The sequence below is a fragment of the Erythrolamprus reginae genome, chromosome 1, assembly GCF_031021105.1.
Source record: "Erythrolamprus reginae isolate rEryReg1 chromosome 1, rEryReg1.hap1, whole genome shotgun sequence".
In the NCBI taxonomy this organism is placed as follows: Eukaryota; Metazoa; Chordata; class Lepidosauria; order Squamata; family Dipsadidae; genus Erythrolamprus; species Erythrolamprus reginae.
The window spans coordinates 89,620,101-89,638,361 of NC_091950.1; the positions used below are offsets into that span (position 1 = coordinate 89,620,101).

An 18,261-nucleotide genomic window follows, 5' to 3' on the forward strand; every position below is an offset into this window, starting at 1 on the left:
GCTGGCGTGTTTCAACCGCCCGTAATTACATGGTAATTAGTTCAGGAAGACACATACAACACGATAAAAGGAAAACCCAAAAGTTTTTATAAACAGAAAAACAGAAACAGCTCCCTTTTTAAATGTCAAAAGGATTTTCTGGTACACACAAGGCACAGGTTAAATGCAATCCAATTGCTCACCCAATAACTGGGAAATTGAGTCCAATTCTAAAGTCCAGAGAGTCCACACACAATCTTGAACAGCACAAATACCACGATCTTGATGAAACAATGAATCAGATAAACTGCCATGAGGCTAAAACACCAGATTGCACTTTTATCTGTAGCACTAATTATAGCAGCCCCACCCAACCACAGGTGGCCTCATTTTCTCTTGTAATAATCCTTCAGTTGTTGTCTCCTATGCATCACTCTACACATGCGTGGATGTGTCATTAATTCTTGTTCAGAATCCAGGGATGATACAGATGACTGATCTACTCCTGGGCTGTCTGCCAAACTCCCCTCTTCCCTGTCACTCACGCTTCCTTGGTCAGAGGAGGCTTCGTCGGCAGATTCCATCAGGAGCAAAACAGGCCTGCAGCATGTGGATGTTTCCCCCACATCCACCTGCACATTCATTGGGGCAGGAGCTGGGCCAGAGCTAACCACAACATTCTGGTAGGCCCAGTAGGATCGTATTTTGCCTTCCCCAGGCACCAAAGACTTATCTGGAGCTGGGGAAGGGTAAACACACCCTCCCCCCCCCCGGATCTCTGGAAGCCAAAAATGACCTCCCAGAGCCTCTGTGCAAGCCAAAAACCAGCTGGCCAACACACACATGCACATTGGAGCTAAGCTAGGGCAATGGCTTGCGTGCCAGCAGATATGGCTCTGCGTGCCACCTCTTGCACCCGTGCCATAGGTTCGCCATCACTGTTATATAGAAACATAGAAACATAGAAGACTGATGGCAGAAAAAGACTTCATGGTCCATCTAGTCTGCCCTTATACTATTTCCTGTATTTTATCTTACAATGGATATATGTTTATCCCAGGCATGTTTAAATTCAGTTACTGTGGATTTACCAACCACGTCTGCTGGAAGTTTGTTCCAAGGATCTACTACTCTTTCATATAGTTTCTGCTTGAGCAAGGGGTTGGACTAGAAAGCCTCCAAGGCCCCTTCCTACTCCCATTTTTCTGATGGATTGATGCAGGTGAGGTCCATATTTGTTCATTCCTTCTGGAACAGATGAATCTCCTTAAATGACAAACTTTTTTTTTTAAAAAAATCTCAAAATAATGTTTAATAGGATGAGTATACCCCCCCCCTCTAACAGGTGTTACTTTGCAAAACATCATTAAAGGTTCTTGCTGATGAATCTAAATCTATTTACAAATCATCTCTCATCAGAACTGTCCCTGGGTTCTGTGTGATAGCAGAGAATCTTATTTTTATAAGATTGCTTGGCAAGCTGTACTGCAAAAATCAGGAATACAGTTGTGTATTGTTTCTGCAGTATTCTCCGAAGAAGCTGACTGATGCAATTTGCCTGGTAATCTGACTCTCTTCAGCTTATTTCAGATTGTCTCAGGTTGTAAAAATGTAGAAGTTGGATGGAAACAGAAGAGGAGAAAGAATGGCTGACAAATCACTTATCATTTTTGATTAAGGGGAAACAGGGAATACTACCTAAACCGGCTTCAGACCTGTAGGTGCCTCTGCCAAACAAAATTCAGAATATTTGGCCTTGTGTCCATATGGATTAGTTAAAATAAAAGTAAAACATTAAAAATTAAATAGAAATTGTAATGCATCATCAATGCATATAAGTGGCATACTTAATGTCAGCAATAACAGAAGGTGTATGGATTCATTGCACAAAACAAAACTAGATTGAATCATGGAAACTCAAAATATGTAATGACTTACTTGTCTCTTTATTGGTAGCTTTAGCAGAAAAAGAAAGACCTTGAAAAAGTGAAAATTAGATGAATAAATTATGCCAAAAATCTGTTTTAGGACCACATTCCTATAGTCAACAAATTGTCACCAAGTAATGCAGGCTTTTCAGGTTTTCAGAATTTGCAGTGTTTAGAAAGTTTTTAAAATACAGTACCAACATCTGGTAGACTTTAATCTGAATGTCTGTTGTCTCCCTTATTCTGCCTTATAATTTAACAGAGATATGATTGCATCCGTTTCCTATCTTTATTCCAATTTGTTTACTACCAAGCTGATGATGAAACCTAGAGGAATTGTAGAGAAATTTCATTTAGTGGAGAAAGAATATATTCTCCAGCATGGAATCACCCTTCAAAGACTGGTCACATAATTTACTTTTGGAATTGGTTGCTTGTCAACTGGTTCATATCTATGACATTTGCAGTGTCCCAGGGTCATATGATCATCTTTTGCTTTACTTGTGATAACTCCAATGCTGGATTGACTTGTTTTCCATTATCTCCTGCTGAAGTTTTTGTTTGAAGAATGCTTCCTTGACCTTGGTCCAAATTGTGGTCATAAGTTGAGGACTATCTATATTGCAGGTGATTTTGACTGACTTACCTTAAGACTACATTGAGTCGTGGATATGTATGATATACAGTACTTATGATGGACAGTACTCATTATTGTTTAGGGCGTGTTGTTCGGATTAGATTAGATTAAATTGGAAGGGACCTTGTAGGTCATCTAGTGCAACCCCCACACTCAAGCAGGAGTGCCTACACCATTTCAGACAAATGGCAGTCCAATCTCTCTTTGAAAGTCTCAAGTGTTGGAGCTCTCACAACTTTCAAAGGTAAACTGTTCCACTGGTTGATCACTCTCACTGTCAGAAAGTTCCTCCTTATTTCCAGGTTGAATCTCTCCTTGGTCAGCTTCCATCCGTTATTCCTTGTCTGGCTGTCTGGTGCTTTGGAAAACAGCCTGACCCCTTCCTCTCTGTGGTAGCCGCTCAAGTATTGGAACACTGCTATTGTGTCTCCCCTGCTCCTTCTCTTTGCCAGACTAACCACGCCCAGTTCCTGCAATCTCTCTTTGTATGGTATAGTCTGTAGTGTGGTGATCAAAACTGAATGCAATACTCTAGCTGTGGTCTAACTAAAGCTTTATAGTGGTATTAGTACCCCCCTAGTACTAAATAAGGGATGGCAAACCTATGGCACGGGTGCCACAGGTGGCACGCGGAGCCATATCTGCTGGCACACAAGCTATTTATTTATTTATTTATTTATTGATTGATTGATTGATTGATTGATTGATTGATTGTTAGAGTTGAAAGGGACCGTGCAGGTCATCAAGTCCAACCCCCTGCCTGAGCAGGAATCCTAAAGCACCCCAGCCAAATGGCAGTCCAATCTCCTCTTGAAAGTGTCCAGAGTTGGGGAGTTCACAACCTCCGCAGGCAGGTTGTTCCACTGGTTGATCGCTCTGACCATCAGGAAGTTCTTCCTTACTTCTAGGTTGAATCTCTCCTTGGTCAGCTTCCAGCCGTTGTTCCTTGTTCGGCCCTCTGGTGCTCTGGAGAATAGAGTGCCCCCCTCCTCTCTGTGGCAACCCCTCATATACCTGTATACAGCTATCATGTCCCCTCTGGCCCTCCTTTTCTCTAGGCTATCCATGCCCAGTTCCCGCAATCTCTCTTTGTAAGTCTTGGTTTCAAGTCCTGTTGCCCTAGCTCAGCTCCACCATGCATGTGTGTGGCAGCCAGCTGATTTTTGGCTCGTACAGAGGCTCTGGGAGGGCGTTTTTGGCCTCCAGAGAGCCTCTGGAGAGATCGGGGAGGGCGTTTTTACCCTTCTTCAGCTCTGGGGAAGCCTTCTGAGCCTGGGGAGGGCGAAACGTGAGTCTACTGGGCACACCAGAAGTTGGGAAACAGGCCATTTCTGGCCTCCAGAGGACCTCCAGTGGACCTCCAGTGAGCAGAGGAAGCTGTTTTTACCTTTCCCAGACATTGAATTATGAGTGTGGTCACTCGCGTAAGCACGATAGTGTGTGTGCATACTCTTTCGGCACCCTAGGGAAAAAAGATTCACCATCGCTGTCCTAGATTGTTCAGTTGCTTAAGAACCAAACTTGTCGTTATGCAATCACCCTTATATTTCCCTGCTTTTCTTGTCAAACTACTATTTCAGATTTCTCAAGTAATACTGAAGTAATACTTTTGTGGGTACTTTAATAGTGGGGGAAAGGTGATGTATGCAATTAAGCAGCAACCTCCATCTAGTGGAGATCTCTTACAGAAATACATTTGTCTCTAATAGCAAACCTGATGTGAGTGATATTATTATATCTCCAGGTGTTCTGGCATTTCCACCTACAGTAAATATTAATAGGAAAAAAACCGCCACCATTTCACATAGTAATTGTCTGCGTATCAAGCAACAAAGCCACCTCCACTTCTCTTTTGTTCTTTTGAAATCAAAAGCCTTTTTTCACTTGAATATTCTTCTGCGCAGATGAAAGGAGGTAAGCTTTAAAGTACGGTAGTTACGTAGCATTTTTTGCAGGTGTGTTTACCATTTGATAATATCAAGTTCTGAATTCTATGTTGCTTTAGAGAAGGAGAAGCAAATCTTTTTATATATGCTTAGGCATGATTAAAATTTCATAGCAATGGCAGTATTTCATCTCTGTCTTTCTGTCTCAAAATGTCTTTGGCCTTGCTCACAATTTTAAATTGTCATTGCCTGAAATGTCAGGGCAGTGGAGGATGCCCAACAGCTTTGGATATTTTTACTATGCAATTCTCAAAACTATAGTTCTTTTCCTGGGCCCTTGTATTTGGAGGAGGGGGCGGCAAGCGTTACAATGGTGGGGTAGATAAGTCTATTAATGGCTCTGATTTAGGTGATATAATGTATTTACAATTTGGCTAGATCATTTTAGCATGTCAGTTGCTGCATTTTGATGCCTTCTAATCCTGAACCAGTCACATCATTCTTAGGAGCTAGCCATTGATTAAGGGATCTTAAGTTCAAGTCTCAGTTTAGGAATTTGCTTGAACATTGATATTTTATAATATTTGCTGAACCACTGAAAAGTATCATATTTTAGTTTGCTTTTTTAAGGTACAAAAATTGCAAGTTTATGTTATTAGAAATACAACATATGTGAGAAAATCACAGGTTACCTCCAGGTCAGGAGATATTTAATAGTTATAAGCCTACATTCTTTAATGTGTAGATAGAATAATCTATTTCCATAGTTTGACAAGACTTCCTTTAAAAAAATAATCCCCGGATTTGCTTTTCCATAAATCACTTAAATTCATAAAGAAAATGAAGCCAAGTGCTTAATGACTCATTGAATCTGGAAATTAATATAAATTCTTGGGATTTCATTCTAATAAAGATAAAATCTTTCACTTACTTCAAATGAATTTCATTGGCTGCCGATTGGTTTCCGGTCACAATTCAAAGTGTTGGTCATGACCTTTAAAGCCCTACATGGCATTGGACCAGAGTACCTCTGGAACCACCTGCTACTGCACGAATCCCAGCGACCGATAAGGTCCCACAGAGTTGGCCTTCTCCGGCTCCCATCGACTAAACAATGTCGTTTGGCGGGCCCCAGGGGAAGAGCCTTCTCTGTGGCGGCCCCGGCCCTCTGGAACCAACTCCCCCCGGAGATTAGAACTGCCCCCACCCTCCTTGTCTTTCGTAAACTACTCAAGGCTCACTTATACCGCCAGGCATGGGGGAGTTGAGACACCTTTTCCCCAGGCTTTTTTATACTTTGTTTTATGTTTGGTATGAATGTGCTGTTTGGTTTTTTAAATAATGATAGGGTTTTATATGTATTTTAATATTAGATTTGTTCCACTATGATATTGTTTTGATTACTGTTGTGAGCCGCCCCGAGTCTTCAGAGAGGGGCGGCATACAAATCTAATAAATAATAATAATAATAATAATAATAATAATAATAAATAATAATAATAATGCAAGAGGATGATCAAGACCTGCCTGACATAACTAATATGGAATAAGAGGCATCTGATCAGCCTTACAAAAAGAAGTCACTCGAAGAGATTAGAAAAGCATGACGTACGAAGTGAAACATTTGAATTTTCTATGACCATTGAAAGACAATTATTTTGGATTTTTTTCCAGTTGTCTTTAGCCATTGACTCATTGGGAAACTTTGAAATGATAATACAACTTCTTAATTTGATTTGAATATCTAAATCATGCCATTGCAATACAATTGAAGAATAATTTCCTGGGGATAATACTGCACTCCTCTCTCTTAATTTTATTGTGCAGGATTAAAAGAACCTGTAATTCAGGGGTAAAATGCTACCAGTTTGGCCTGGATTGGGCATACTGGTAGTGGTGGGCGCCGATAGTTTAGAGAAGCGGTAGTGACAGCAGTGTGAGGCTCCGCCCACACATCTGGACATTACCATTTTCCTCTTTTTAACCCTCTGGGCATTTGCAAAATGTGTGCTTTTGAATAGTAGGGAAGGTAAGCAGATTTTACCACTGTTGTAATTCAGTAACACATTTGTAAAGTCAGATATTCTGGATTTAAGAGGCATCTATGCCTATATCACACCAACACTCCTCAGTCTGCATTGATTGCCGATCAGTTTCCAGTCACAATTCAAAGTGTTGGTTATGACCTATAAAGCCCTTCATGGCCTCGGACCAAAATATCTCCGGGACCGCATTCTGACGCACGAATCCCAGCGACCAATTAGGTCCCACTGAGTTGACCTTTTCCGGGTCCCGTCGACTAAACAATGCCGTCTGGTGGGACCCAGGAGAAGAGCCTTCTCTGTGGTGGCCCCGATCCTCTGGAACCAACTCCCCCCAGAGATCAGAGTTGCCCCCACCCTCCTTGCCTTTCGTAAGCTCCTTAAAACCCACCTCTGTCGTCAGGCATGGGAGAATTGAGATATTCCCTTCCCCCTAGGCTTATAAAATTTATGCTTGGTATGTCTGTATGTATAATTGGTTTCTCAAATTAGGGTTTCTTAATTTAACTTAAACTTAAATATTAGATTTGTTTATATTGTCTTATTATTGTTGTTAGCCACCCCGAGTCTACAGAGAGGGGCGGCATACAAATCTAATAAATGAATTAATGAATAAATAAATAAATAAATCTCCGAGACCGCCTTCTGCCACACAGAATTGATCTCCTTAGGGTCCCATCGACCAAACAATGTCGGCTGGCGGGACCTAGGGGAAGAGCCTTTTCTGTGGGGGGGGCCGGCCCTCTGGAATCAGCTCCCCCTGGAGATTCGTACTGCCCCCACCCTCCTCATCTTCCGAAAGAGTTTAAAAACTCATCTTTGCAGCCAGACTTGGGGTTCCTTGGATCTTCCCTCCTGACCAATGAATGCTTTAGTTTGACTGTTGAATGAATGATAGTGATAGTTTTTTAATTAGAATTTTAAGATTGTTTTTTAATGTATTAATTGGATTATTATTGTTGTTTCTTGTTTTTTTGTGAGCCGCCCTGAGTCCTCGGAGAGGGTCGGCATACAAATCCAATTAAATCAAATCATAGAAGCTAAAACTGAGTTTCTGGCGTTTGAACAAATCATGCCCTAAAATTCCCACTAGCATTGGACATTGCTGTCTGTTTTGCTTGTAGTTGATAAAGCGATGATTGTTTTGATTTGTGGGGTTATAGCCTGACCTTTGTGCAGCCGTGATTTAAAAACAATGAATAAAAACAAGTAAGAAAGTATCAAGACAACATATAAGAATTGCAAGCTTAGTCCAGTGAACCAGTAATATAATTTAGCACTGTACAAATATTAGTTAACAAATTCTCACAACACCCCCTGTGAGGTAGGGAGACATCTTTGTTCCCTCTATACAGATGGAAAAACTGAGGCACAGAAAAGTTTAAGGTGTAGATTAAGATGGTGGCAAGCCCATAATTCAGTGCTTCAATTTCTATAATCTGAAAACTAATTAGAAAATCATGCTTCCCCTTTATGTATTAGAGCCCAGCCATGCCTTCTAGGAAATAATATGTGGGGTTGTTGCCTGTTCACAACATATATTTGATATTAAGTAATTGTTCCAGTTTTCATCCCCATATAGAACAGCATTTTTCACATTCTCATTTAGATACTACCCCATGCCCAAACTCTCAACTTCGCTGAACATTCTGTACTACGTAAAATGTACTACAAGGGAGTTTCATTATATATATATATATTTCTTCATTAGCTATTGTCTTCGTATTTGAAGAGAAAAGGAGGACCTCTGGAAGGCTGCTGTGACATAAGTAGCAGAATATAAGCACAAGGCAAAGTTAATCCTTTTCTATTGCTCTCTTCATCCAAATTCCCAGAGCAATTGTGCTAGGAGGACTAGAATGTTATCACTAAACCAGCGAAGAGCCAAAGCTAGATCCAGGATCTCTTCTTAGATCAAAAGTAACATCAGGAGAGGAGAGAAAACTTGTCAATCTAATGTGAAGCCAATGGGAAGGACAATTCACCCGGTGATCATTTAGGGGAGGACGTGTCCATTCAGGCCCACAAAACTGGGTTTCTTCTTACAATGTTTCTTTTTCCCTCTGGGAACATCTGCTAAGCTTCATTTCTGTCAACTGGATGTACCGTACGACATTGGTATCTGCAGGGAAAAATAATTGAAACACATCTACTTAGCACAACTTTCTTCTTGAAATCCACAACCACCATATTTCTAGATCATATTGTCAACTGCTAATGAAATAAGGAAAGGCTATTTTAGGATAGATCCAACCATCAACTTGAGAATGTGGCTCGTTTTTCTACCGTAGACCTCAAATACTAAGTCAAAATACTATGCTAAGCTCAAACTAGACTAACTATATGATGACATTAGTATGTTAGGTATGTATTGTGTCCTTGTTTTCCAATTAGCATAGCCTCATTTATTCATCTCCACAATGTATCTCCAACCTGTATTGCCTACACATGCAACATGTATGAAATAACCATGATGACTGTACTTTATATTTTTCAAAGGTCATAATGTGACTTTAAATGTCAATGGGACAATGGAGACCAGCTCAAAATATAGGTTTCTGTCAGAGGGTATTAGTGATGACAAGAAGCTAGCTGTTGGAATGTTGCCTTCCTGAAACTACCTGATGAGCTTATGTTAGGCCAGGTGGATTCTTTATTTGATCTAGTTGGAACTTGAGCATGGCTTCCTCAAACATAGAGAGCTAGCCTGACATTGTCTATACAGTGGTACCTCTCCTACAAATGCCTCTACTTACGAATATTTTTAAATAAGAACCGGGTGTCCAAGATTTTTTCTCAAGAACCAAAACTGTAACCGGAAAAGGCAGGGAGAAGCCTCCATGGGGCCTCTCTAGGAATCTCCTGGGAGGAAATAGGGCCGGAAAAGGTGGGAAGACGCCTCTGTGGGGCCTCTCTAGGAATCTCCTGGGAGGAAATAGGTCTGGAAAAGTTGGGAAGAAGCCTCTGTGGGGCCTCTCTAGGAATTTCCTGGGAGGAAACAGGGCCTCCACCCTCCTGTGGTTTCCCCAATCACACACATTATTTGATTTTACATTGATTCCTATGGGAAAAAATTGCTTCTTCTTACAAATTTTTCTACTTAAGAACATGGTCACGGAATGAATTAAGTTTGTAAGTAGAGATACCACTGTATTAGGAATGGCTCTCCAGGATTTCAGACAGAGGCTTTCTCTCTTGGAAACAATGAATATTAGAACATTCTCTCTGCAAAACATACATTTCAATGGAGTAATAGTGACAACCCATTTCCTCTGTGGTGCCCCTAACTTTTTCTGCAAGAGGAAAATGTGTGGTCTTATATATGGGACTCTTGGGTTGTGGGGCACCAGATCTTTGTTGATGATCCAATTCCTGATATCACCTACCCTTGGTCTACATTGGCAGGGTACATATGAAAATTATGCAGATATTTAAATCCTACCATAACATTGTAGTGTCAATCTCCTTGAATATGTATACAGCAAAAATACAGAAATGTCTTGATTACTGCATTCAGGCATGAGAAAATTCATAGTCTTGGAAATAATGAAATCTAACACTCTACAGGTAATAGCTAATGCGTAGAAAAAAAATCACAATAAAAAATGAGTGTGAGAGACAAAGATTAATTCAGTTTTCAAGAGTATGTAAGTAAAGAGCATCCATAAAACAGTTCACAGTTAGAAAGTTCAGTACTACGTGATCAAAGACGTAAAACTGAAAATTAGGGACACTCTCAGTCTCAAAATATTTTCTTTCAATTGCAACACCCAATAGTCTTCATCATGGATAGCAAGAAAGAATGGTGGAAGTTTCCTCTGAGTGGAATCATGAGCTCTATAGGTTGCCCCTCCTTACCTGAGAAAAAAGGTACGTAGTCTATACATTCAACTATGAATATCCCTTTTTGTTAAAAGTACCATATTTTTCAGACTATAAGATGCACCAGTGTACAAGATGCACCAAGATTTCAAAGAGGTAAGTAAGAAAAAAAGTTTTTGTCCTCCTCGGCCCCAGAAAAACTCTGCAAGACTCCCAAACTTTCTTGTGCAAAAAATGGGGCCATTTTGCCTTCTCCCAGCCCCCAGGAATATTCTACAGGCCTCCCAATGTGCATCCCATTTTTTGTAAAAACAGACCCGTTTAGGGTAGGGAGAGGATTTGAGAGGCCTACAAAGAGCTCCTGGGAGCTGGGGGGACGCAATAACGCCCCTGTTTTTGCAAAAAACAACTCATTTTTCACACAATTCTTTGCAATAATGGGATGGGCAGAGGGTTTGAGAGGCCTACATAGAGTTCCGGGTGGCTGGGGGAAAGCAAAAATGCCTGTTTTTGCAAAAAAGCAATCCTGTTTTTGCCTGTTTTTTTCACAAAAGCGTGAGTGTTCTTTCCTGCCCCCAGCCTCAGGAGCACGCTTCAGGCCTTCCAAACCCTCTACACACTCCATTTTAAAAAAAAAACAAGGAAAAAATGGATACAGGGGCGGGGCTTCAGGAGGCCAAAAATGGCTGTATTGGCACTGACATTTCCACCCCCTTTTTTCGGGGGGCAGGGGGAAGGGTACATCTTGTACTTTGAAAAATACGGTATCCTGTTTCTCTTTTGATGTATTGATCTGTAGGTCAGCAGTTCAAATCTCATCACCAGCTCAAGGTTGACTCAACCTTCTATCCCTCCAAGGTGGGTAAAATGAGGTTTCGGATTGAGGGGCAATGTGCTGGCTCTGTTAAAAAGTGCTATTGCTAACATGTTGCAAGCCGCCCTGAGCCTAAGGAGAAGGGCGGCATAAAAAATTGAATGAATGAATAAACAAATAAATAAATGTAGAAACAATTTCCTATTACATTGTCTGCTCTTTTTACATGATGTCATAATTCATCCTTGGACTGGTCAGGAAGATTGAAAGATATATTCAATAAATAATGAAATATTTATAATTTGAAGAGCAGCTAGGAAGTTGTTTTATCAGTTCCCTTCATGACACTTTTACTACTTGCTTTAAGAAAGTGAAGCTGAAAAACAGAAATGCAGCTAGTTTATATATTGTGCATCATACCAGTCATAGAACCTTCAAAATATACATTAGCTATGGCACTTTGCTGTTAAGACAATGTTGGAACCTTGTAATGTGTATAATTCTTGAATCTCCCCCTTGCCTTGGCAAGATATGAAAACTTGAATATATGCCCAGTGAACAAAGAGGGATTAAAAAAAATCACACATCCTGAAGATCACAGAACCAAGAAGATGAATTTCTAAAATGATGGAGAAGGGATATGACAAAGGGATATAAAATGCCAAGTAGAGAGTATGTCCTTTTTTGTCAGCACAGAAGGAATGGGCCCAATGACCTATGGATACATTTGTGCATATGAATAATTTCTCAAATGCATTCTTTTCAACATCTGGAGATAAAATAAGATTTAATCAAAGAAATAACATTTTGTAGCAAAAAAAAAAAGCCTCAAACAATTTTTATTGCAGATTCTTGGCTTTGGTTATTGATACCCTAGGTAAGGTATTCTTCATTGAAACCATTTTTGCCAGCGTTACCTCTTTTTTCCCTAGACAATTGCACTAACAAATGTGTCATAAGTGTTCTTGTTTTTATTTCGTTTTGCACATTAACATGATTTTCTTAAAACTCCAACTGGAAACGTAACTCTGCATCTACCCACCCACCGGGTCAATGCGTTATGCCATCCATTGTTTGAGTTTGGCTTAACTTGATGTTGCCAGCCATTGGAATTAATTTCATCCAATTATAGTTAAAATGTTTGTGGCTTAGCATGATTAAGAATATCAGAGTTTTGACAGTGGGTTGGATTCAGCCATTGCTTTAAGCTCTACTGTTCAATTTTTGATGGGTGAATCTATTCATCTGGTGTATTAAAACAAAGCATTTCAAACGGTGGCTTTTATTTCTTTCACATTCTTTAGCATATTGTGTGATACTTTCATTTGTTTAAAAAAACCTATAAAAATGTCTTTGAGGGTGTATGACAGCTCAGGAGACTTTGCTGATCCAGTGATGTGCACTGAGAAGCCAAAAAAATATAATGTCAGATGTTGCATGGCAACGGTGAATCTAACTAATGCCAGCAACCACCACAATTTCAAGCTGTACTGCTCTCCAGAGGGAGGGAGGGAAGATATTACATATCTTTTTTTATTGCAAATCTGTTATTTATTGACAGGTGGGTTATAATCACTCTATTACAGTCCTCATTGTGACCACATGCTGTGAAACTTATCTATCTAAAGTCTTCCCTATTTTTCAAATGTTTGAGTAGGGGGTTGCTGGGACAAATATTTGCCCAGATGTTATTTCTTCTTGATTTCACAATCACATCTGTCTGCTGTCTGTAACATCTGATTACATAGATCAGGGATAGGTCATCTGTTAGTGCCAAAGGCTCCCTGGACAATTTGAGAACATGTCATGGTTGCCATCATAGGATTGTTGCCATAGGAAACCAACCTGTTCATAATATTGTTGCTATAGGAGGCATAGTCATATTAGTCAGTCACACAAGTGCCACGTAATAGAATAGCCATCCAAGCAATTCTCTATCATTCCCCCTAAACCTTTCTGGAACCCAAGCTGGACTTTGCTTTGTAAAACTACTTCCTGTTTACATTTAATTAAAAATATGGTGAGTATATAATCCTCCATTTTATAGTTCAGTAAATATTTATAGATTTTGGAGATCATTTTTCCTTTTGTCCCAGAATTATTTTATCAAGTTCTTTTTATTATTTTTATAGTTAAAAATAATATCCATAGTTGGAATAGAAATTTTGGTTATAGTGTAAATTTAGATAAGTATTTATAGATTTTGGAGATCATTTTTTCCTTTTGTCCCAGAATTATTTTATCAAGTTCTTTTTATTATTTTAATAGTTAAACATAATATCCATAGTTGGAATATATACATATATTGACGGCTACTAGAATAGCGATAGCCCAATGCTGGAAGCAACCTAATTTGGTCCAAAAATTATAAACTAACAAAATCAGCGGCATACAGAGAAAACTTATACAAATGTACTATAGATGGCACCTCCCCGCGGCGAGATTAGCTCAGATGTATACTGGAGATGCAAGGAACACATGGGGACTTACTATCATATCTGGTGGACCTGCCCAAAGATAAAGGAATTTTGGATTAAGATACAAAAATGGATAATGGATATACTAAAAAATTAAAATAAATAGAAGACCCGAAGCATTCCTCTTAGGAATTATAGATCAGAAAACACATAAAGATAAATATTATTTAATTATACATATATTGACGGCTACTAGAATAGCGATAGCCCAATGCTGGAAGCAACCTAACTTGCCAGATGACTCGCTGATCCGTAAAAAAATTATGGATTGCACAGAAGCAGACGCATTAACTCTTAAATTAAATAATAAGGAAGACTCCGTTTACTATAAAATTTGGAACTCTTTTTATGATTGGTTCAAGAGAAGGAAAGAAAGTTTAAATTAAACTATGACAAGAACAATTCATTTGCTTATTTTTTTTAATTGTTATAATAATATTGGTATGAAATAGATGTAATAGGTATATGGAAATAAAGATCTTTAGTATTTGTTATGGTGATGTTGTTTTTGTTTTGTTATGTTTTTCTCTTTTTCTTCGTTTTCTTTTTGTATTTTGTAAATGTATGTTGGTTTATTTTTTTGTTATGTTTTTAAAGAATTTAAATAAATTTTTTTTTAAAAAAAATAAAAAGTCTGGTGAGGCAGACAAATGGGCGTGTTCATGGGCACCATACTCTGGCCTAGGGAGCTTCTGGACACTTAAACTATAGATCCATAAATTGGCAGGAATGAGGATGTTCTCCATATGATGTGGTACAATATTTTAACATGGATAAGAGCTGACATTAGCTTTATATGCAGATGAACTCTTCCCTTTCAAAACTCTTATTGAAAATCATGAAAATCATGAAAGACAAGCAATTTCTTGTGGGGAGAACATACATGATAGACATGTTTTTCAGTAATCTTCATGTTGCTTCCATTCGTTAAGCAGTCCAAAATTAACAGCAACTTTTCCAGTGGCAATTGCAGTCTACTTTCTCTAAATCACTGCATCTCAAAGGTTTGGGGAGAGCAGACAAAATATTGGACTTTTTCAATCATTTCATGCATCATGAAGATTAGAAACACCAACCAACTTCCTGTCTGACTTTCTGACTATTTATTTCTAATTATATTTTCACTGCAAACCCAGTGCAATTATCATGCCCTACACTATTTATATTTCACTGCAAACCCAGTATAATCATCACTATAATCATCACTATAATTAGACTATGCTTATCAGGAAGCTCACCTAAATATTTTTCAGGGCCTTGTGAAAGTCTTTTGCATTTTTTCTTAAAAGAGGATGCCAATAAAGAATAAACATTTGTGAAGTTCAAAATGTACTGTATAATTGCTTAAATTTCATAACACTACATCTTTTCTCCTTCCTCCTCTACATGCTTTGAATTGCCTTGCAGGATTCCATGATACCATTTTCCCTCTGCCTTCAAATCTTTCCTCAAGCCTTGTTTTTTTTAAAGCTTTCAGCACACCTGCTTCTCATGCCTTGATGCAGCTGCATGTAAGCAAGCCTCAGTGTCTACAGGTGAAGCCATATGAGATAGTGCCCTATTTATATTTTCATAGATTCCATTTTCTGTGCTTTTTTCCAAGTATTATATTTTAAGCTCTGTAGAACTGACATTTGTCTGCTTGTCCTCTGGAAAGTTCCATATCGATCATTCGTGAAAAAGAAGACCCACCCCAACAGACATAAGGATGAGGGTCAAGCCAACTCTTGTTTCCTTTGCTTGAGGGGGGGAATGATTGGTATTTTATAATAGCAAGGCTGAACTTGCCTGGACAGAAGGATCCTCACAAAATTTTCAAGGCAACATTTTTCTTAATCACATCATGTGTCTGGCCCATCACTTCTCAAAGGGTTCCTGCCCTACTACAGACTTCCTCTTCCAATAAAAGAATGGCTCAATTATCTCACATTCTTCTCTACTTTTTTTCTGATTGAGGTTAGGGGGCAATGGTAGAATGCAGTTCAGGCAGGTTAGTTTTCTGTACTGTAAGCTCTTGGCACAGAATTAAAGAGGTATAAAAGAGGTATATGTATCTAACAGCAGGTTATTGTAATTTTATATTGTTGTGAGCCGCCCTGAGTCCTTCGGGATTGGGCAGCATAGAAGTCAAATCAAATCAAATAAATAAATAAACAAAGAAACAAATAAAATGCTTCACCAGCAGCAGGCTTTTAGAACACAAGATTCATCTCTAAAATGCATTCCTGCTTACTCAGTGAAGTGAGCTTCCACTGGGTTGTACTAATGTACTCTTACTAAACCCATCAAATTCTTATCTACCACAAGTATGTAGTCTCTCCCCCTTCCTATGCCATTATTTCATAAGCACGGGTGTAGACAAAGGAGGGTGGTGATAAAGTAGGGTAGGTATCATAAATTACATAAAATATGTAATACTTTGAGGTTCCGTTTTGTATCAGCTTCCCAATATGATTTTATTTGATTGTACCACTCTGTTCTCAAAACATAGAAATTGATTTTAAAAAGCAAGCAAACTCAAACTCATAAATACCACTTTGGAAGCACAAGCTACAATAATGGGCAGGTTACAGGTCACAGATCAGCTTGTCAGAAATGGATTTCAACAATTCACCCAGGTGAGCTCAAGTCAGAGAAAAGATCAATATAGTTTGGCAGATGTCTTAGTGTAGAGTGTCCTTGGAGATAACCTTGGAAAAACTTATTTAGAGATACTACAAAAAAAAAACCCATATGGAAAAATATGCACCGAATCTAGGAAACAGAAAGCATTAACAGGAGACTCAGATAATCGCCTCCCTGACTCCCTGGGGTATAAGAAGGAGGGAAGGGAAAACAGATTGTTCCACATTATTCTGTTAGTGTAACCTATTAAAATAAAATATAGTGCTAGTCATCTTTGGAACCTATTACCTGATCTGATCAACTTTAAAGAGCTGACTCTCTCTCTCTTACGCACACACACACACACACACACACACACACACACATATTTAGAGCAGGTATTGAGTTCCAAAAAGTTATAGCTGAGTGAGTGACAGTGCAGCAAACTCTTGCAAAGATTGTGCTTTGAATTCAATGGAGCGCTTTGCACTCCTGTGAGAATGAATGGATTTGGGGTGAATTGTATTTGAGTAGTCTCAAACTTTAATCACCTTTAGGGACCTTTGGATCTAATCTTCTCCCTCCACATAATCCACTAAATGCTTTTCATCAAACTTGAGTCTTATGGAATCTTCTGATATGTATCTAACAGCGAGTAAAAGGTCAAGAGACTTAAAATGACCTCTCCCATCTTCTTGGGTAGCAGTTTTAGATCGAAAAATCCCCCTCTTCTCTACCATTTAAGAAACATTTTCTCCAGATGAAATCAAGCATGAAATGTGTAAATGTAAACGATGGACAAATATGAAATAACACTAGTGGCTTCCTGAAGTTTCCTTGGAGCTAGGGAAGGGAGGGCAGCGGCAAATGAAAATAACTTGATACTCCCTTCTAATTAATTTTCATTTGGAAGTAGTCAGATATTTCCTGTAGTTAAGTAAGATGCAGAGTAGATATGACAGCCTCTAATCTAACCAGGCTGACTGAAAGGGTACATAAACATATTGGCAGAGCAAATACAGGCTACGCAGCTGTCTGAGATGAACGAAATGCGCTTCAGGCAGCATCAAGCCAAGCATGACAGATGGAAGGAGAATGTCTTGTGGGATATGAAGAGGACAATGCAGAGCAAATGTCCAGCTTGCCTTATGAGTGACAGAGACTGGTTTGTTTGTACACATCTTTTGCTAGAGAAGACCTTGACCTTAGCTTTATATTAGTTCCAGCCCACGGAGCCTTCTGAGCAAATAGTTCCCAGCTCATTAGCTAACTCTTTGTTGATGCCATTTTGACAGCCGCGAGAATCTGCTAAAATATGGAAGAAATCTGAGTGAAATCTGACATTCAAATCTTCGTCCCAATAAATGATTGGCATCCTTCAAATGCACATCACTACTAATAGGTTTTTAGATAATGCAGCAAAGTAATCCTGCACAATCTTTAATGCGAGATGCTGGAATGAGGTAAAATGTTTTTTTTAAAAAAAAAATCTGTTCAAATCTCTCTTTATTCACCTCGAGGCTCGACTACTGTAACGCTCTCTACATGGGGCTACCTTTGAAAAGTGTTCGGAAACTTCAGATCAGGCAGAATGCAGCTGCAAGAGCAATCATGGGCTTTCCCAAATATGCCCATGTTACACCAACACTCCGCAGTCTGCATTGGTTGCCGATCAGTTTCCGGTCACAATTCAAAGTGTTGGTTATTTATTTATTTATTGGATTTGTATGGTTATGACCTATAAAGCCCTTTATGGCACCGGACCAGATTACCTCAGGGACCACCTTCTGCTGCACGAATCCCAGCGACCAGTTAGGTTCCACAGCATGGGTTTTCTCCAGGTCCCGTCAACCAAACAATGTCGCTTGGCGGGGCCCAGGGGAAGAGCCCTCTCTGTGGTGGCCCCAGCCCTCTGGAACCAACTCCCCCCAGAGATTAGAATTGCCCCCACCCTCCTTGCCTTTCGTAAGCTGCTTAAAACCCACCTCTGCTGCCAGGCATGGGGGAATTGAGATACACTTTCCCCCTAGGCCTTTACAACTTTATGCATGGTATGTCTGTATGTATGATTG

The 18,261-nt window shown here is 39.3% G+C and overlaps 1 protein-coding gene across 1 annotated transcript in view; it reads right to left on the bottom strand.

Moving 5' to 3' along the window:
• Positions 1–7,723: 7,723 nt before the first annotated feature.
• The window catches only part of TTC9 (tetratricopeptide repeat domain 9), a 46,265-nt gene continuing 35,727 nt past the window's right edge, over positions 7,724–18,261 (bottom strand). The window contains exon 3 of the mRNA XM_070734435.1: positions 7,724–8,594. Coding sequence (XP_070590536.1) covers positions 8,515–8,594 — 80 coding nt within the window. The 3' untranslated portion in view covers positions 7,724–8,514. The remainder of the gene's footprint in view (positions 8,595–18,261) is intronic.